The sequence below is a fragment of the Amphibalanus amphitrite genome, unplaced genomic scaffold, assembly GCF_019059575.1.
Source record: "Amphibalanus amphitrite isolate SeventyFive unplaced genomic scaffold, NRLGWU_Aamphi_draft 001002F_arrow, whole genome shotgun sequence".
Taxonomy (NCBI): Eukaryota; Metazoa; Arthropoda; class Thecostraca; order Balanomorpha; family Balanidae; genus Amphibalanus; species Amphibalanus amphitrite.
In genome coordinates, this window is record NW_024882496.1 from 153478 (window position 1) to 175038 (window position 21561).

Below are 21561 nucleotides of genomic sequence, written 5' to 3' on the forward strand. Positions count from 1 at the left end.
CCTCACGGCTCACCACTGCACTGGCTGCATCTATGCATCTATGCATCTCCCACCAATAGATGGGAGAGGCATTTGGGCGAGTTGCCTTTCCCGCTGCGACCGAAATGGGCAAATTTTAGTCGTTTTCCTCACTTAAAAAAACAAACGCAAGAGTCTCCTTCCTAGTGGCTGTTTCACTGTTTCCAGTCAGTCGTGATATTTCAGCCATTTTTGTTTTTGCTATCCCGAGGGTTAAAAAAATGAATGTTTCGAGCAGAATGGATTCAAGATTCGTGATCAGTGGTTTCGAATACATTATTTAAGACCTATCATGTGTCAAGGTCAACTACAGGTCATTCGAGGTCACATGAGGTCAACATGAAAATTGACCTATTCCAAACAAAATACATGTCATTCAATGCGGCTTGACAAGCCGAATGCGTTGGTACCACTGCCTTGGCTTTTGGACTATTGTTGTAGAATACAGGCAGGTTTTTTGAGAGAGAGAGAGAGAGAGAGAGAGAGAGAGAGAGAGAGAGAGAGAGAGAGAGAGAGAGAGAGAGAGAGAGAGAGAGAGAGAGAGAGAGAGAGAGAGAGAGAGAGAGAGAGAGAAAAAAACAGCTCGGGATCGTTGACCTGACCTCTGACCTCAGGCGGTCAGGCTACAAAAAAAAAATGTTTTGCATTTTCCGTCATACCTACGCTACAAAACCGTGTACGTAATTTGAATTTACCTTTAAAACCCTATTTTTGTTAGCTATGTGAAGCTCACGTCTGTGATGTCAAAAGTTGCTGTGTAAGGGTCTAAGAAAATCGACCCTGTGACGTCAAGGGGGATAGGTGATAGGTCCGAATTGTTTACTATAAAAAAATGTGAAATTGAAGGGAGGAAAGGTGAAAGCTTCGCGCTCCTATCCCTATGCGCTCGGGAATCACAAATATTCGTCAGGGAGGGGGCGAAAAACGCCCTCCCCGGGCCAGTGAGCGATAATGTGCCATACATCTTGGGAACAATTTGAAGTGCTTGTCCGTCTGTGGTTAGTTGTTTTCCATTTCTTTCACACGGCGAACTGATGCCAGACGGCCGGGTGGACTGCACGGCGACGTCACCACTCAGGGTGATGACGTCACGGTCGTCTGTGGGTGGAGTTTCCCGACGTGACGGGTACCCGGAGCCGCCAGCCGGCTGCGGCTCAGAACGGCGCCTAGCCGCGTCAGCTGCACAGTGTGGCCAAACACCACTTTAGCGCGAACTTAATCCCAGCGCCGCTCGGATCCACGCAAAATGCTTTTCTGGTTTCAAAATTGACACCTTACCTTCGTCGGACCCATTCGTTTTCTACATAGGCGCCGACCGAAGAGGGGGGGGCTTGGTACGACCCCCCGCTGTTTCGCCCCTGATGGAGCTAGAGCCTGGTGGAAAAAACGAGCGTGTGCGTCGATACGAGACTCAGCGACTGGTACCCGATTTTAAGGTCTCAAGTCAACCGCTGACCTCTGAGGTCAGGTCAAGTGGCCCAAAGTACGGATTCGGTTTTTGGTAAATAACTTCGCAAAAAATGACCGCAGAGCCGCAATTTTAGCATCATCATGTTTGCCTCGCTCAGACGCGTCCAATGGTATACTTTTTGTTTGGGTGAGATCAAGTTCAGATGTTGACCGCGGGTCAAGATTAGGTCATAGCCCCCAGGTTACGAAGTTATTCAAAGGAGGTCATATTGCATATCATTCGATTCGGCAGGTCTTCCCAAGTCCATTGGTGGCTTTCCCGACTTGCTAGCTCAATTCGATCGGGAGTTATTGACGAAAACGCTTGTGATCTTAGTGAAGTCATAGATGACGTCACGCAAGGTCAACAATGCAAAATTGAAGCATGAGAACTCGCAACTTGCAAGGAGTGCATAACATCACGATTCTGTGTGCTTGAGATAGTCTGAAATCGTTCCCGGTGCCAAAATAGCAGCTTCGTTTTCCCTTTTGACTCATACCTAATGGTGAGGTCACATAACCGACCTGACCTCATGTGACCTTTAGGAAAAATCCGGGATATACAAGCTGTGAGACCTCTGGAGAGTAGGTACTAGGTCCTGTAAGTTTCATTTCTTTGTGAAAGCTGCTCTGGCACTGAGGGCGTTGCGAAGTTGAAGCATCTGAGGACCGTGCAGAGGTTCACATATGACGTCATAGATAAGTGACCTGACCGCAAAATGCGGTTGGTGTCACAAGATCCAGTTTGAACCAAGGGTCGGGTATGCCAAGTTTCAGCTCTCTATCTCCAGCGTGTTCCGAGCTATCGCGAAAAACCCCTATGGGAGGGGGAGGGGCACCGCACGGACGGCGCCCGCCCTGTAGCCGAGCCTCGGCGGGCGGGCCAACCCGATACGTTCAAACTTCAAAGCTGAACCGGCGGTATAGGGGGCAGGGTGGTGCAGGGGTTCTTGATCTGATCATGTTCAGAAAAGCATGGCGAATTTTCAAATTGACGTGGAACATGTGTACTGTGTGGTAATCTTCTTGTAGCTCTACGTTTTTACGATGGACATAGGACAGTGTTTTCATGGGATGTCTAAAAGGGTCATTTTAAAATAAGTTTTTCACACACGCAAAAAAGATTGGCTGATAGATGAGAGCCAAAAACGTTTCCCACTAGTGTGAAGTAAAATAAAAGGTGAACTGCTGATTGCAAACCATAAAGAAGTCGGCCCAGCGCTACCAGCCAAGTTTCGCATATGTATCTATCATTGACCAATCAGGACAACCCCACTGTCACATCGTTATCGATATTGTCAGAATTAACACTGCTGAAGGCCAGCGCCCCTCTGTTCAGGGAGGGCCGAGCACCTAGTAACGCTACCAGTGCTAATCCTGCATTCATCCGGCGCAGTGATAACCCTGCAGTGACTGCAGCTCCCGCCTCGTCACGGCCCTTTCAGTCCGCCGGCTCCTGCGCTGCGCCCGGTGCGGCGGCAGCTCGTGTTATCGTTTCGTCTGTCGCTGCGGTCGCCAGCTCTGTTATACCCCCGCCGTTTGGACAGAGTCGGTGGCTGCCTGCTGGGGAGCTGCGGGGCTCATATCCCGATCTCCACGGCCGATTCCCAAAGTACTCGTACAGTGGCACGTGCATGGGTTGGGATTGAAAGGAAAAGAAACAACGGCTATCCACAATATCTCCAAAAACTGATCACATCGAATACCGATAAATTTTCAAACAAAACCTAGTGCTCTATTTATGCGCGTCAGCGATCCACTCCATGGTATTTTTGCGCCTTGTAATGTTTACGGATATCATGTTGAGCCGATTCATGGTATAGGTACTCTGTTTCAGTTCACAGTTTTCGGTGAATTTTCGCCTCTCCAGCCGATTTTGCTGACGCCCTGAGAATGACACGGCAGAATACGAACCGGTCCCGGGTGCTAAAACATCCCACCGTCCCGTCAGGGTGCAGTTTTCCCTAAATCGTGAGACAGCAATTAATGCAGCATGGGGAACTCCAGCCCACTCGTGCTGTTGAACACTCGATAAAAACGTTGATTTTATTGTATACAAAATGTATTTGATAGGAATTTGAAAAAAAAATTAACGGCCTAAAATGGAAAGTTTCTCACCCGGTGTATTTTCATGGCGGCATTTTATTATAGACTTGTGCACAGTCAAGTCTATGGTCCACCGATGTGTTTACTGGTTTACAATTCAGGCCTGCAGGCTCGGATGAAAACGATGCCGTTTTCCAGTTGCCCCATGGGTTACGACGGTGATGTTTATAATCTGGGCTCCGTGTTGACGGCAGGTAATCCCAGCGGCCCCCGTTGTGCGCACGATTCGCCGCAGCTGCTGCGCACCGGCCGCCCCCGCTCTCGGTGAAACCTTAGCGATGACGCAGAAACGGTGACGAATTTGATGCTGTTATACGTTCTGTAGAAGGCTCCGTGCATAACTCGTTAAACCTGCACTGCGGCCAGGCATTCTCGGGTCATTCATCCAGTCATTTAATAACTGGGCCTAGGTGGTGGCTGGCTGGCGGATAATCTCTACTTCGAAGGCGAAGGCAAGTGCCAGGTATTCTGCGATCGAATCACTATCTCGGCGGCTAAGCTTTCACCTGCTATAGGTGCCGACTTTGGTTGTCTTGATGTGATCTCCGCCAACCACCGGCTGATCACAGGTGACGTCACCGATCAGCCAATGACGTCAGCGACCGCTGACCTGGCCATGGCGGCTGCCAATCACCAGAGCACGCGATATAGGTTCGCCGGAAAGCTCCGTCGCCTTGCGGTGAACGCCGTCACTTTAATCGCGGATTTTCAGGTAAAGAAGTTAATAGGCATTAAAATATGGTCAAGGTAAAGCAAAATTGTCACGCACATTTGATGCAACATACTTGCACTTGCAAAAACGTGCGATAGAACGAGTACCTAACCTTATCAATCAGACTATCAGACTAGACTATAGGCGTCAGACTATGTAAATATGAGGTGTGCTTCATCCTGGTTGGTTTGTACATACACTGCATCACAAGTAGGTATGACATAAATAAAAGGCAACAGTAGCCGTACAGCTGTAAGACAAAGGTTCATCATTTGCAAACAGACTTCCGACGTGATCATTGTTGCGCCCTGTATCATTACAGCTGTTACGTCCCTCTTTGGAATAATTCCTGTGTCACACATCTGTAGACTGAGGATAACAAAGACAGCTGACATGTGCCGTAAGAACGTTCAAACGCTGCGGTACAGCGCGGGAAAACCCCGCATACGCTGCCGTAAGACTGAGGTGACGACTTCACAATGGTGACTGTTCCTTTTATTACCGGCCCCTTGACGATAATTCATGTGATTTTACTTGGAATATCGCACAGACGTTATCGGGAAAATTTATGTCAGTTTCGGGTGGCAGTGGGGTTTGCTTGTCCTAGTTCTTCGTCCAAGCTCAATTGTTTGTTGTGTCACTCAGAGGCCGTCTAATTTTGTTGCAGTGAACATGTTGGATGGGCGAATGGGTAGCTGATTATCTAATGCATTGATTATGTATGAAGTTTTCCTGTTGGATGTTCATTGTTCAACATTGCACGAGGCTGCGCCTCAGTGTGCCTGCAGAAGTGCAGGTGGATCCTCAGGACCCGGACAAACCGAGAGGCCCAGAGGACACCGTGGCATCGATAGTTGGATGTGGAGATTGGGTGGGCAATAGGAAAGTTACATATAATAACACGCAACAAAAATGATAGACGAACGCGTTGACGATGATGACGGCGATTTAGCCGAAACGCGTTCGTCTATAGGTTTTGTTCCGTGTTATTATACTTGTCTCAACTGAAATACAGGGAAAGTTACAGCTTAAGACACGTTTCATTTGGTCCCTCTGAGGTTAAGTTCTCGTTTCTTTCAAGTTCAATCCACACCCATCCAATCCTAACTTCACTTACTGGTGACCATATGTTTATTCACTTATATACGGTAAAATGTGGCTGCCAGAGTAAGTGCCTGCCCGTTACATGAGGCCGGAATGTCCGCTCCATGAGGACAGACAGTCGTTGTATTATAGCTGACTGCAATACTATGCTTGGTCCTTTTCCAGCTTCACTGCGCTATCTTGCTTGTATTTTCCAACCACAAACACGCAATGATGATGTCCTTCCGGTGTTCTCGAGCATTTGTTCTTAAAAACCGGCGGCTTAAAACGGCTGAGCTGCTGCCGAGCAGTGATATCCCACCAGTGGGCCTTGACCGGGGGCTATTGGTGCCGGACTTACGAGTATGTCAGCACACCTTGGCAATGACCCGGTTGGTCGGGGGGGGGGGGGGGCTGACGGTCCGCCACACTCGGGTTTGCTCAGGCGGGCGGCACACACAGACACAGAGGCAAACGGACGGACGGGAAGGCACACAGACACAGATACAGCCGGACAGACAGATACAGCCGGATAGACAGACAGACAGACTGGCAGCCTGCCTGTACCGGCAGCTGCCTTCCCTCGCGACCAGGGTCGGCAGACGGCGGCCGAGCCGGCGGCCAACCACAAACACGCCTCCTGGACGGTCCGAGCTGCCCGAGCTGTGTGCGCAGGTGACACGCAGAGAGCGCTCTGAGGCCAGACGGATACATGGACACTGGGCGGGGAACAGCAAACGCAACCAGGTATTGAACGCGTGAGGCTGAACAGATCCAAACCAAAAACTCGCCGAACGTTTAACCGGCGACCGCCTGGGGGGTGGGGAGGGGTCGGATCCGACCCCCCCTCCGTTTTTCTTGAATAACTCATGAACCGCTTACGCTATCAACTTGAAACTTGGCATACCTTCTCCCCCATCAATTTGACGTCTCCTGTGTAATTTTTAAGAAAATTTGTCCAAAACATCGATTTTAGTGATGCAACTACATGGCGTTTTCAGTCAAAAAGTGGTAAATGTTTAAAAATCGCCAAAAATCAAGGTTAGAAGCAAATTGCAAATTAAGGACATGAATAGACGCAGCTCAACGAGTTCTTTAAAATGGCTATCTCAGATTTTTCATAAATGCGTTGTTCACCCCTAAAAATTCCAAGAACTATATTTTTGGAAAACAGTTAAAAAATCTAAAATTTTGAGAATTTAAAAACGGAATATATGTTATAATAGAACTATGTCTCTAATAGAACAATAGATTGATTTGATTTTGACCCCCAAATTGTAAAAAATAGCTCCAAAATAGGGCCGCTCATACTGAGATTTTTCCGTTATATTGAAAAGACTCGCTTCGCTCGCTCGCTCGTAATTATTCATTGTGCAGCATCGGCGTTTAAATTTAGCTGCCGCATCTCAGTCAGGACCACGGAACGTTGAACCTTCAATTTCCAACTACCGATCTCACCAAAATACGTCACTGGGCTCATATGCTGCTAGTAGACGGCTGGCGATTTACTAGAAAAGGTAGTCCTTCTCCCAACTGACCGTTAGGTGGTCTGTCGATTTCGGAGAACCGTCCGGCGGCTGAGCCTTTGACATTTGACACCGAAATGAGCCACGCCTCTGACAGGTACAGACGTCATTCTGGGATCAGAGGTGCAGCAGTCCAGAGTCAAGGTGAGGGCTGAGCTGCGCTTACCAAAGTGATTCTGAAGGTAATCACCGTTATGAAGACTAAGAATAGTAACCTGTCAGCTGTAAGCGCTGTTGCACTTTCTCGACGGGCAATTCAGCTTGGCCGTGCGTATTTTTGAGCGAGGTATACGAAAAGTTCCTGTCTGAAACGATGCCCATTGCATTTTTGTGCATGCTGAGCAAGGTAGAAACTAGAAAGGGAAACGCCGCGCCGATTACGGTCAATATGTTTCTCTATTTCCATACTCATTTGTAAGGAAACGGTTTGTTTCACAATAAACCTAAAAATGGTATCATGGTGGTCAAATTCATGGTGGTCAACAGAAGCTGGGTTATGCTCTTGCAATGGAAAGTTGCTACCTGCTGTTCATTTCATTTAACCCGGCAGGCGGTGGGGCTCCCAGCCCCGGCCACCTTTCGCGCGGCGGGGGGCGGGGGGTGGGCGGGGCATGTTTGCTCCCCCTCCGTATCTCCGAAACTACTTGACGGGTCCGTAGAATTAATTCAAACGGCGTTCGATAACCCATGCATGTCAAATTTGTCGGAGCAAATCCAATTTCAAGTGACCTCGGGGTCACCGATGATGTCACTCACAGGTCAGGTCAAAGATAAAATGTTTCACCGTTCACGGGTCTTCTAGGGAATGCGCTATAACATCGAGTAAAACGCATTTTGTCGAAAATCAGCGATAGGGCGTCAGTTGCCTACTGCCAAGTATGGAAAGTGGGGTAAGACGGGCACCTTAACTTTGGAGCCATTTTTCGGCCCGTTAGAAACATCATAGAAACGGGAAACTGAGTGAAACCCTTTTTTAGACATTTTACTTCTATTTGCCAGAAGATGAGACTTAGACCTGATTCAACAAATAAACTGCAGCTATTTTTGCAAAACCTTGCAAAAACCCGTCCTACCCCACCCCATGGGGTAAGACGGTCACATGGGTAGGGCAAGACGGCCAGCTTCTTTCACCGACCAGCACAACTCGCAACAAATGCCCGAGATTAGCCGCATTGATGCAGTCGCTCGTTGGTCTCAAGTGCTTCGGAATGGCAGTATGTATACGAGCTTCGTGCAGAAGGCGTATGCTCGTATATAGGCCCTAGCTCAGAAGCCATTTAGAACCTTTTTCACATTCATTATTCGATAATAAACTGTGCCGAAGGAATATTGCTAACATGTCTGTGAGTATCGGAATCGAGCATATTCTTATTAGAAATGCTTCTTTTTTTTCCTACAGCAACAAAAATATTTTCACCATTACAGACCCATTTGATTCATAGTTGCCCTTCTTACCCCAAACTCAATGTCAGAAGTTCAGCACGATTTTTTTCTGTGGACAATTTGATGCAGACAAAGAAAATCCGCGGTAAATGAACACTAGTGGCATATGAGTGTACCACAAGTGATTGCGAGTTTTTAACTCTATAGTGCTGCACACAAAAGCTTGCACAATAGGGGAAGTTGGGGCAATGCCGGAGTTGGGGCAAAGCCGAAATTCGAGATATTTCGAAAACCGTAAGACATGGATGCCACCTGTCAGTGATGCTCTGAAGCTTAAGTGACTACAATTATCGCATGTTTGTTACGAGTCGTCATTCGGAATACTTCGGCTGTGAGGGCGCCAAGAGCGTTTTCAAGGTACGCGTTCCTTGTACTACATGCGCCTTTGAAGCTGCATTTCTTACTCATTATAGTACATTTTTGCCACCGACGCATGTTTAAAAAGTTCAGTTAAATTTTTGTATAAAGGTGGCCTGCTGAAAGCCAGAAGCGCGAGAGACGGTTAATTTCAGTCGATGCCAAAACTCGGAAATGCCTATCAAAACCCATGCATAAAAACACGGCGGTTAATTTCATTATACGTCAGTTTTCTTCTCTTCAAAAGCTCCCTGTTGAACAATGCGTTCGATGACTGAAACCTCAATAAAAATCCGGTCATGGAAGCTCGTAGCTTGCTTGTAGCTTGGAATAAAGTGAATTGCGAAACAGGTGGACAAGTGAATATTGGCAAGAACACAGCCTTAATGTGATGACTTATTTCAAATTTATTTCAAAGAGATGGATTAGCAGGTTACGCATAAATTTAGAAGGCAGATTTCGAGGCACATGTAGTTTTCAAGAGCCAGTGAAAAGAGCCATTGACGATGACCCTTACAAAACGGGAAGAACAGCACTGCCAGGAGCCAGTGTTCGTAGTAAGATCGACGCTTGTTATCATACCTTCATGGATATTGGATGTCAAAATATAAGAAAGAGGAGAGAACGCAACGACAATTTCCCACTAATGAAGACAAAGCTGAAAGCATGTCTCCGCAACGCCTACTCCTCACTCGCAATTACTTCGTAGCATGATAGCTAATAAAAGTAACAGACGCGTCTCGCATGTTTACCAGGAAATATCTGAGAAATCGGGGATGAATTTAGAGTAAAATACGACGTGGTAGGCAATATACATTTTGTATAGGTATAGGGAGACCAAGTGGTAGATTAATTTCATTATTCGCCAATCGTGTGTTAAAGGCCATTGGCAATAATTTTCATTATACGCCCAAAGCTTTACCCATTTGCTGCCCCCCCCCCCACCCTATCTTCCGTGCACCTCCTTGATGTCGAAGCCCAAAAGCGAACTCTTTCTCAGAGATGCGTTGGTGCTCGGTGCCAAAAATTTACTATAATAAATTTAATTGCCCGGTCCGAATACTATACCAGCCATGATACGGTCGCTTTTCCTCAAGGGTGTTTTCATTGAATGTGCTCGCAGGCTCGCACATTCAATGCGAAAATTGCACTCATTTCATTCGTGCAATTTTCGAAAATAGCATCCTCACTCCGTTCGGACGCTATTTTCGATAAAATAATGTCCTCACTCCGTTCGGACATTATTTTAAAACACCCTTGGGAAAGCGACCGAATAATGTCTGGTATAGTGTTCGGACCGGGCAATTAAATATATATTATGCTACCGTTTGTCTGGCCAATTCGGTCAAGTAATCTTCAGCATGTCTTTGCATAAGTGTGCTGCCTATTTGAAATTTATACGGCACGTTGAAAAGTTATGGGCCTGCAAATGAAAGTATGGCTGGCTGGGGTAATGCCGAAAACGTGCAATTACGCACGTTAAAGCACGCTACGTGGACTTTACTGCTGTAGAATAGCAACGCGAATTTTTAGTCACACAAATTACGCTTTCAACCGACACAACGGCCTGTTACCTATAAGGAATTATTTACCTGACATTTTTTTTATTATATCACACAATTATAACTTCCAGTGTGCACCAAGCGTCCTCAAGCTCTTAAAACGCGTGTCAGCTTTGATAAATTCTGGATAAAGTTTGAGATAAAGTGGCAAAACATCAATGTCGGCATTCCCCGTAGATCATTTTTCCCATTTTCGGCTTTCCCCGCAGTCCGGGGCAACGCCGAAAAAGTCACTTCTTTGATATTTTTAGTTTGTGCGCTTAACGGTATGCGAATTCATCAAATGCGCCTGGTATGTTTGAAAGGCAAAAGACTGGCCTCTCGAATGACGCCAACAAGAATAACTTATGTTGTCTACCTTGCGTGTTACGGGCGTCAGAAAAAAAGTATTCGGCGTTCCCCCAACTTCCCCTACATCATGGATGTTTTCAATGAAATGAGTGTTTTAAAGAAATCAAAATAAAAGATTAACGACTGAGATAAATTCACTAGACTTCAATGGTGGTGTTTAGTGGGAAAGGCAATTCTGGTCCTAATTTTTCTCGCTCGTAGCGCTATTGGTTTGGTCTGCAGCAGGGGTGCCCGTCTTACCTACCCTGACCGTCTTACCCCACTTTCCCCTATATGTTGCTATAAGAGGTCACTGATAATACCAGGTCAGGTCATAGGTCAGGTCACCAACGGTCAGCACATGAACCCAACTTTACCAGGGTTGTGCGATGCATGTTATTTGGTCAATTTTTTATTTCCAAGTCAATGGTGTTTTTTAAAGGGACCCTCCCACCTTAACATTAGTTTTGAGTTGAGATAGCCAAGTTTGCGGCCAGGCTCAGAAACCACCATTTATCCTGGTCGCAACCCCCGCAGCTTTATGGTGTTCAAGAAATTTCTTCCCTTTACTTGCAGGGTGGGACCAGCGTGGTCCCTATCCCCATTTACGCCCTTCGTTGCGTTTTCGCAACGCAAGCAAGCGTCGACGTGATCGAAGCTTGAGAAGTGTGTAAAAGAGACTAACCGATGAGACAAGTTTCAGCGTGTGTAGCATGGTTGTGCGCATGATACTACGCAGTTACAAGTCTGTGCGGCCAGTAAGTTACTGCCTAGAGCTCCCAGAGGGAAGTCGAAGGTTTTGTGAGTGATGACGTCACGAAAACCAAGATAAGTAGGCTAAGTGCTTAATAATATCGTAATGAAAATTGTGTAAACATATTCTGCAGAGTCCCTACAATAGCGTAGATATGCATTTTGTTAAGAAATAATGCTACAAAAAGGGTTTGTGACTATTTTCAAATATGACTACGGTCGCGTTGCGGGAACGCAACGAAGGGCACATCGGAAAGACAGCGGTGTTGCGAAAACGCAACGATGGGCACATTGGCAGGGTAGCGGAAGTATGAATATCAACAGTAGACTGCACTCGTGATACGCTGTGGGTTCTCTCTTTCTCTCCCCCATCTTCCTCCCTCTCCTCCTCGTTCCCCAACTCTCTCCCCTCTCTCTCTCTCTCTCTCTTTCTCTCTCTCTCTCTTTCTTTCTCTCTCTCATTTTGTAGCCATGAGGCTGTAGCGGCGGAACATCTTCAATTAAGGGGGGGAGCACTGCTGACTTTTGGTCTCATTCTTTCCATTTCCATTTCCATGCAACGCCTATCGGGATAATGTTAAAATGGCAAAATCAAGGGGGCACGGTGCCCCGGTGCCCCCTCCCCCCGCTCCGCCGCCTATGCCATGAGGGACGTATATAGGTATGTTTAGTGCAAGGTGCGTTCGCACGTAAAATGTTGCGACACATTTCATATTTGCTGGCTCAAACAGCCACAAACACTTCTTTCTTTTTCTCTCGCAGATTTTCGGCCTCGGGCTGTTCGTTCACTAAGCAATGTGTTCCCATGCATCTGAAAATCGCATGGTAGGAAAAGGACCCATGCATCAAACGGTCGGCGATGCTAACGGAGCTGAGAGATAATTAGGTCCTTTGGAAATTGGATGTACTATGTACATTGTGCATAAATAATGAATAACGGGGATGTATTCTGGCATCAGGCGACAGATAGGCATCGCCATTCTCTGGATAGAATCTGCTGACTACCAGCATTTACGTTAGAAAAGATAACTGAGGGTCGGCAAATAGTGGGATAGGCCCCCTCTGAGGGTAGCTGAGCCCTTCGGCAGGGGTAATGAGGGCGGACCCATGGGAAAATAATAATTTTTAGGATTCATAACTCGCATAGATTCATAAGCTGCTTGATGTGGAGTATACGCCTGTTTTCTTACTTTGATAGGCTTTTTATCTAATCAGACCATTTTTAGAGCTAGCAGGATTATTGGAATTAGGGGAGACATTTGTCTGACCAGACACGGTCAATCGTAGACTGGAGACTGAGCCCAGCCAGTGGGCAGCCGCCACCCATGACCCATCCCCTTCCCCCCTACCAAGCACTCACTGCACCCGGCTACAGGCGCGCTCCTATGTGAGCTGCCCGATTGCGATATACGTTGCCGGTCCAGCCCGGAACAGGGGGATGAGGCGTGGAGGAAAATTCAACTATCCTGAAGATGGAAAGGACGGATTGACGTCGAATCACCATTCTGTCCTGGCATTGTCTCGAGAAAGAGGTTACACGTGAAGGTCGCTGAGAGTGGGGCCATGAAAATTTTGGATTAGGTGTAAACATGATAAACTGGGAGTCGATTTGTTGTGATGCGCTACGCCTTACGCGGGTAATTTGTTAGAGCCGGATCAGTCCTTTTTTCTTTTTGCTGAGAGTGGGTACGACTAACCTGCAATGGAATTTAACTTTACTCCTAGGAGGGTGGTTAAAAATGATTGCGGATATGCGCGCATACGAGAGGCACTGGTTTACTCCCAATCCTCCGTTTAATTGTATTCAGTGTGCACTGTGCAGGGTCTGATAGGTGGAGGTAATGGATCTGTCTAGCTTCCAAAAAGGAAGCATCACCCTGGATACGTGTCGACCACAACTTTAAATGAACAGCAATGGACAACGTAAATGGTTGATAATGACCGTGTTGCCATCTCCCCGTTCGCGAATCATGAAGTTATGCTTCCTCACTGAGGCTCTTAGGCGGGTTATAGAGCATGACGGATGTGGGTTCCGCATTTTCAAGCAATAGTTGTCAACAGTTGATTGATGTTTTGTCAAAATATATTAGCATATGCGGCAGTTCAGTGTACTTTATGTCCGTCTGATGTGCCCGTCGTTGCGTTTTCGCAACGCTGATGGCGCCCGGTGTGCCCTTCGTTGCGATTTCGCAACGCATGTTTTTTACGTTTTTCTCGAGAAACTTTTGCTGCAGGCAAAAATTATTTTCGATTCCATACAAGGCCCTGGTAGGAGCATAACATATTTTGATTTCGTCGATTTTCATGATGGTCAAAATTCCTGGGCATAAATGGGTTAACCATTACGGGAATCTGATGACGTCATCAGGCTTTCGAACGTCCGTCAAATGTTTGACTAAAACGTTTTGTAGCACGCGGTGGTATATGCTGCTTTGCGCGCAACAAATGCCGCACTTTCAAATAAAGTCGCTAGGAACAGCGGAGATCCCAAAAAGTAAACAAAAGTAAAAGTCTAATATCTTGAAAACCGGTGAATATTTTTCGATGAAATTTGGTAGATATTGGTTTTTGCTCTTTCTGAACCGAGCGACATCACTTTCATGCCAATTCATTAACTTTTTTGAAGGTGGGAGGGTCCCTTTAAAAGACCATCGGGTACGGCTTAGGTCACTTTCTGGTGGAGATCAGGTGAAAAACGTCAAATTTCAAAGTATATATTTTTACATAAAATGGATATTGATTCGATGCAGCTCGTCACGGCGAGTCTAGTGGTGGCCGCCTTTTTTGCGCTACGTGGTCTAGAATTGCTAAAGTGAGTTAAAAAATTTGACGTCAGCAATTTTGAACAGTTTTTTGCTATAATTTGGCCAAAAAAAGATGTATCGATCTAAAATTTGGTATGTGAATAGAAGTCGAGAGAGAATATTACATGTATTCCGTGTTTTCGCAAATCGAAAAACCTTTGGGATTTTTGGGTATTATATAAAAAATGTTTTTTGATATTTGGGGGTCAAATTCCAAAATTCTAAAAAATTTAGGGATAGCAATATAGTAGCCCTGGTAATTCTACACATTTTATGCCTTGAACATTTTTCTGTATCATCAAAGCCTGACAGCTCTTCCCGCGAAACCTTTTTTGGGTCGAAAATGGCAGAAATGACATCACTCTGATGTCATTTGCGGCCAACCTATCGTAACCTTTGGATTTTTGTTTTTGTTTGTCACACTGTGTAAAAGTTATGCCCGGGAGGGTACTGAAAGTTTGGTGACGATCGGCGCAGAGGTTCTGGAGATATATACAAAACTAAGGGGAGCTAAAAATGCCCCCCCCCCCTCCCGCCTGTAAGGCTAATGTTATTTATGAGCGCGACTGACCCGACCGCACTAGGACCCAGGCTACCTTTGACTGGGGCACGCCACCATGTAAATTGATACATTGCTGAAATGTCCTGCGATGGGTCCAAACGCCGTTTTCCGTTATTGGAGCACGGATCAGAGCCACCCTCTCACCAGGTTGGTCCATTTATTGCCAGTTCACCCATGATACATATACAGTCATCAGTGATCAGAATGTCACGTGTCGTCACCGTATCACCAGTCTGTCCGTCTCAGTCGGTGACAGGTCTGTCGCTACCACAGTCATCGGTTGCACGTAACATCTCCACACACTGGCATAAATAAATAGCTCGGCGTTATAAATACGGCATGCCTAACTATATAGGCTCCTCCCTAAAACGACAACTGAGTGGACGCCACAAGCTCCCACTCAGAACTTCGCTAATCGTGAATCTGTTCCTAAACTCTTTCAACCATCCATCAATCCATTCATTCATTCATTCATTCATTCATTCATTCATTCATTCATTCATTCATTCATTCATTCGCTCAGATCATTGCTGGGTATACATTAATGCTTTACACTTGCAGCTTACCTACAGCGTGTGCCCGGCTTTGCTGTATATCTGAGTACCGTAACAAACCACGTAACAAATATCCAACAACAACGATAACAGACAACAATTCCATAACAAATAACAACGTCGATACGAAGTCGTGCTGTGCGGCGCGAGACGGCGTCTCTGAAGCGACAAATGTCGACACAGGCAGAGCTGTGTCTTACATGTGAGCGCAGCATGCATTCACCTTACCAGCACTGCCATTTTACCGAGTAAATGGCACCCATTCAGCTACTTTCATTGGTTGCGCCTGCAGTTCCATCTGTATGTAGGCGTCATGCCTACATACATGAATAAATATACACCAAGAATCATCCCTTCATAAATAACTATACGCACACGTAATCCCATGCATTGTCTCTGAGCTGAGTACAAAACTTCCAGAGACAGTCGGAGATAAAAACGATTCGTCGTCCGATACGTTCCTCAACATGAGCCACTGGCCATGTCTTTGCGCAGTGCACGGTCAGGTCAATGTCTCAAACAACACCCGGGGCCTCCTGGGCGGCGCCGGTCACGCCGGAGCACGGGTCTGCTCGTTCAGAGTCCGTGGGCAAAGCGCGCTCCGCTTCACCAGTGGCATCGACACACGAGCCCAGTTCGTCAGTCTATATAGTCGAGTTCACCTCGGATGAGCGGACCAGCTGTGGTTGAGGCCGGCTCTCTCAGTCGGTTTCTGATGCCACTGTCCTGACAGCACGGACAGCGCTCACTGATCAGGCAGAAAGCTCCCGCGGTCGGCAGGACCCCGGGGAGAGCTAGAGGGCGCGCGTGTTCACTTTGGCGGGCTCTCCTCACCCGGTCCGCTCGCCCTGCCCAGACTCTCACCGCTGTGAGTAGAGCGGTCACCGTCTCACAGAGATCTCACCACAGCGGGCAGCTCACCGATCCCGTGAGCTCGCTGTGAGCGTCCCGACCCGTGGCAGCTGTGACTGCGGCGCCCTCACGACTGTCCGGAGGTGGCGCGCAGCAGCCAGTCCCTCACAAAGGCCACGTTCTCCGGCCGCAGCGCGTCGCGCAGCCAGGTGAAGTCGCTGGGCTCGCGGGCGCGCACCACCGTCGTGCCGTGGTTGATGAGGTAGGTGATCAGTTTGAGCCCGGAGCCGATCACCTGGCCCATGTAGAAGGGCTGCGAGTAGCCGGGCGGTGTATTGCGCACCAGCGGCTGGCGGCGCTGCGGCCGCCGCCGGCCGCCGCCGAACAGGCCCGAGAAGGAGCCGAACAGGCCGCCCAGGCCCGGAGAGCCGGGGATCGGCGGTCCGTACAGGTCCGACTTCTCCACCACAGGCGCCACCGAGCTCAGCATGTTCATGATGACGGGCGTGGCGCGGCTGAACACGGGCACCACGCCCTGCAGCAGGCCCAGCACGTTGCCCTCCTGGATGTACGTGTAGGCGTCACCCAGCGCGGCGATCATGGAGGGCCCGTCGCTGCGCACCAGCTGCGTGACCGAGGAGAGCAGCACGCCCAGCTGGATCTGCGGCTCGGGCTCGGCGGACGCCGGCGGAGGACCGCCCGGCGGCGCGTCCGGGTTATAGTAGAACGGCACGCCCGGCGGCCGCGGGGCCCGCGTCGGCGGAGACGGACGGAAAAAGTCCTGTTTGTCCAGCCCGTTGTTGAAGCCGTTGAAGTTGTGCTGTGGCGGCTGGTGGTGCGGCGGCGGCTGCGGTTGGTTGTGCGGCGGCTGCTGCGGCGGCTGCTGTGGAGGAGGCGGTGGCGGCGGCTGGTGGGAGGTCACGGCCGGCTCCGGTCGCGGCGTGGTGTAGAACGGCCAGCCGGCCGGCGCCGCCGGCGCGGGCCGGGCCGTCGGTGGCGGCGGCGTGGCGCGCGTCGTGCTGGTCGTGGTCAGCTGCAGCGCCGGCGCGTCCGCGAAACTGTCCGCCGCGCCGCCGTCCACGGCGTTATTGCCCGAGAAGATCTGGCTGAAGATCTGGAAGCCGGCGTCAAACTTGTCAGCCTCGTCGGCCTCGGTGGTCTTCGAGGTGACAGAGGAGAGCGGGTTGGGCGTCACGCCGTCGGCCGGCGTCTTGGGCCGCTGCGTGGCGAACGGGTTGCCGTCGCGGATGACGTACTTGTCGAAGATGCGCGTGGGCCGCGCGGTGGTGGTGGTGAGGAGGGCGGCCAGCCCGCCGCCTCCGCCGCCGCCGCCGCCCGTCTGGGAGGAGAGCAGGCTGCCGAGCAGGGAGCCCAAGTCGCCCTGTTTGCCGCCGGCCGACGGCCGCAGCAGCTGCTGCAGCAGACCCCCGCCGCCGCCGCCGCCTCCACTGGCCGGTGAGCGCAGTGAGGACGGCAGGCCGGGAACCTCAGGCTCCTCCTGCTCTTCGTGCTGCTGCTGCAGCCAGGCGGCGGCGGCCTCCGACAGCAGCGACTCGTAGTCGGCTGCTCCGGCCATCTCCCGCCGCCCGGCCGCAGCGCCCTCCCGGGACCGGCCCTCCGCTCCTGAGACAGGTGGCGCTCCGCCCGCAGCCACCTCCGGGTGCTGACACCTGGCGGCCGGCAGCAGAACCAGCAGTACCGCCGCGGCCGCCGCCCACACCGGTAACCTAGAAAAAAGAGAGCTCGTGTTAGCGTGAGCGCGCCCAGGCCCATCGCGGCCGGCGGGGTACGGTTCGCCGCACCCGAGAGCACAGGGGTGCCGGCAGTGCGCGAATCTGGTCAGCGGGACACGCCGCTCACGGATTTGCATCGGTCGCCCAGTTCCCAGCGGCGCCATTCCGCTCGGGTGAACTGGGCCAGAGCGGGGGCCGGGCACGGGCGGCGCGGCTCCGGCCGAGCGGAGCGCCGCAGCGCGTCCCAAACTGGCAGCAACAGTAACGGCATCCAGAGTGGCCCTAAACCGACAGCGACACTGCCGGCGCTCCTACCCGACATCAGTAGCGCCACTTGGGATGCAGACGGACTGAGACAGGAATCGCTAAGCTAGTACGTATCGGATGTTATACATGAGAACTAATAACTATGGTGTCTTTGTAACGAATCCATGACATATAAAATGATAAGACAACAATAACTGAATAACTACCGGAGAACAGTTTCAGGACCAGAGACGACAGTAAGGTACAGTGCAGCAGAGTAGCGCACAGATGAGATACCTACCTAATGTGGCGCGGAGGACAGCAAGAGTACGGCACCGACACTGGACAGCGGACACACATGACGCGGTATGAAAGGAAAGGACCGAGCGTAACACGAGTCACACCACGGTAACACAGAGGAATGGGAAACAGCCGACACAATGAGCTGCTGCTCCTACAGACCGTGAACTCCCGGAGACGGCGGCTGAAAGGCAGCCTGTGACCAGATTGGGCAACTATACCTAGGTATCCGATTGTGCGCTGTCGAGGCGGATCTGATCGTCGCCGAGCCATTGATCGATTTTGACCGCCCCACGGCTAATACCGACGAGCTGGGGTGGACGGACGTCAAACCACGGCGGCCGGCGACTCGGCTCTGGTGGCTAGGAGAATTCCAGCCAGTCGGCGCAGCGCGTCCGAGTAGGTTAGGGTATAACTTCATAGTCTGAAACGGATCTGGAAAGGAGTCTCTGAAACCGCCGTGTTCAGGGGTGTTTGTGTTCCGGGGTGCTCGGTGTGGCCCCCGGCCGGCTGATGACCGACCAGCCCGGAACACAACAGTGGAGACGGATCTATCGGCGTGATTCGGCAGAGACCGGGTCACGCCGAGCTGCGCGTCACGCCCCGGCCCGGATCCCGGGGAGACACTGGTGGCGCGGCGGCGACGAATCGCGGCGCACGTCGGCGGCGGCGTTTTTCCCATCCGGGCGGCGGTGGCGCAGGGCCGAATTCGGGTCAGCCAGCTGGGAGAGAGGCGGACGCGCCGCCGCCGTCGCCGCCGCCGGTGACGCGTCCGGTCGGTGCTCGGGCCGACCCGGCTCTCACGGCGCCGGCCGCACCGCCAGAAATCGCCACCCAGTGACGTCAGTGGCTGTCAGACATCAGTGGCTATCAGAGCACCGCCGGGATACGGCTTGTCTAGTTCACCAAAAGTACGCCAATTGACTGTACTTCGAGTAGAGCGGACCTAGCTCTAACCCGGATAAGATCCGAGTCCGGAAGGAGAGGGTTCATGTATGGGCCGCGCTGCCATTTGCCAATCAATGTCACGGAGCAGCCACCGCGCGCCGGGCGCCTATAGGAGTTCTTTGAGGCGACGCCTGGTCTGAGCCATTTGTATAGCGTGCAAGCGCTTGTGCAGGTTTAGCGATGCCTGAACGAGCGTCGCGTGTATGTGATCGCGTCTCCGTCTTTTCATTTTTGCTATCCATTGTTCGACTCGAACCCAAAAATAGCCATAGGTAGTATTGTATGGATGAGTTTTAGTATACAATACAATACAATACCTACAATACAATACAATACAACGCAGTGTTAAAGAGATGTTCTCGACGCGAGGGCTGGTGGTGGGCTGCAGGATAGTGGAATTTAGGAGTTTGAGTGAGGACCGGAATGCTCCTGGAAGTTACTGGCCCCGCGTTCTAATCAGTGACATTCCGACAGCAACTGCACCCGATTAGCAAATTTGTTCCAACCAACTGTCGTGTGGCGTGAGTGGCCCGCCGGCAACCCGCCTAAACTCGGCCGGTGTGGGCCGCACACAGACCCATCTCCGCCTCCTCTGCACAAATCCCTGAGAGCTGAGCTGGAGTCCGCCGTCCCAGTTCGTACTCAGTCCGTCGGTGTAACGGAACGCGCAGATATGCGCCTGGGTCCGGCTACAGCTCTCTGAATGCACGGCTGAGCGGCATGCATAAATGCGCAGAAATCGGAGACGACTGCCGGACATACATACGTGATGGCTGAAGCCCACTGACCTGGTTACATTGGGACGAAAAAGCTGCCAACGCTCTGCTGGACTCTAATCCTGCCTGTTTGACTCCACCGTCCACCGTCCACCGTCCACCGTCCAACGTCCAACGTCCACAGTTCGCAGTCCACCGTCCACCGTCCAACGTCCAACGTCCAACGTCCAACGTCCAACGTCCACACTCCACTCCACACTCCACAGTTTCTTCACGGTCCACAGTCCACCGTCCACAGTCCACCGTCCACCTTCCACTGTATACCGTCCACCGCTGACCGTCCACTGTCTGCCGTCCAGTCTAACAGCCTGAGTGGTTGAGTTTACAGCTCTCAGTGGGCAGTGAGTTTCAGGTGAACTTGTGTACTGATATCCTCAAGTATATAGCGACTATCTGATGAAAAGTGTGCACCTTCCTTCCGGTGCAGGGGCAACGATGTTTGGTCATCCGCTCACTCTTACTAGCGTCAATGGTGTAACGGAGGTCAGCTTTACAAGACCATTGTTATGGATTGCATTGTTACATAGCCTGTGTGTTTCTTTCTCCAACACTCGTGCGAGTCGGTTACTGTCGGCAGTGACACTCTAAAGCGTCTATGGGCAGTGAAAATTAAATATAACTTCATCCCTCTCCCTTCCTCTGATGCTTACGGATATGGGAATGTTTATGGGGTTGCGGCGCCTCGATTCGTGGCTCTGCAGGGCGGCATATCTTTTTCGGGTTGAGGCCTTAGCCCCCGAAGCCCCTTCCGCCTGGATCTGTCCCTGAAATATTTTTGAACTATGCCTAGAAACATGGGTGGAGAACATGCCCCGGCCACCCCGGCCGTGGCCGGGGTAACTTTTAGCATACCCCGGCGCGGCCGGGGTAACTTTTCCACTCTTGTAAATCCTAAAAAGCTGTCTCCATACGAGAAAAGAAAACTCTCGCTCTTCGAATCTTAACTTCCATGGGCGTAATATTGCAAATCAGGTAGGTATTTATCATTTACTTAACTTGCCATAATCTCCAACGCTAGGACCAGCGTGTGGTCGCCAATGCCAAGATTGCTCTCAAATCCTGTTCAGTTTCGAAAATTTGCGCGCCTTTGGCGCACTTTTTCAAAACCACTGCTTGACCTCACTGCCTTCGACTGACCTGCCACCAACCGCAACCATGCCCGTTTATGAGCGTACCCGTCAGGGTGCTCATGAACACCGAGCGTCCGTCATGCTCCGAACTCGGACTGTTGTAACCGGGACGCGTGTTCTCGCCACGCGGAGTCCAATGCTCTAGCGACTGAGCTGCGAGACCGGGACCGGTCGATATTCCTGGATCGACTCCCTGTTTGTCTTATAAGAGCCGCCCAACATTGAAAAAGGCTGCGTCCGTGGATGTCAGTGACCCATTTTAGTGCTTTGGTTTGATCTTTCAATTTTCTTTGTAAAGTTTCTACGAGGTGAGTTGT

General features: G+C 50.4%; 1 protein-coding gene across 1 annotated transcript in view; it reads right to left on the bottom strand.

Moving 5' to 3' along the window:
* Window positions 1-14845: 14845 nt before the first annotated feature.
* The window catches only part of LOC122369058 (gametogenetin-like), a 30522-nt gene continuing 23806 nt past the window's right edge, over window positions 14846-21561 (bottom strand). The window contains exon 2 of the mRNA XM_043343439.1: window positions 14846-17838. Within this exon, the coding sequence (XP_043199374.1) occupies window positions 16239-17838 (1600 nt within the window). The 3' untranslated portion in view covers window positions 14846-16238. The remainder of the gene's footprint in view (window positions 17839-21561) is intronic.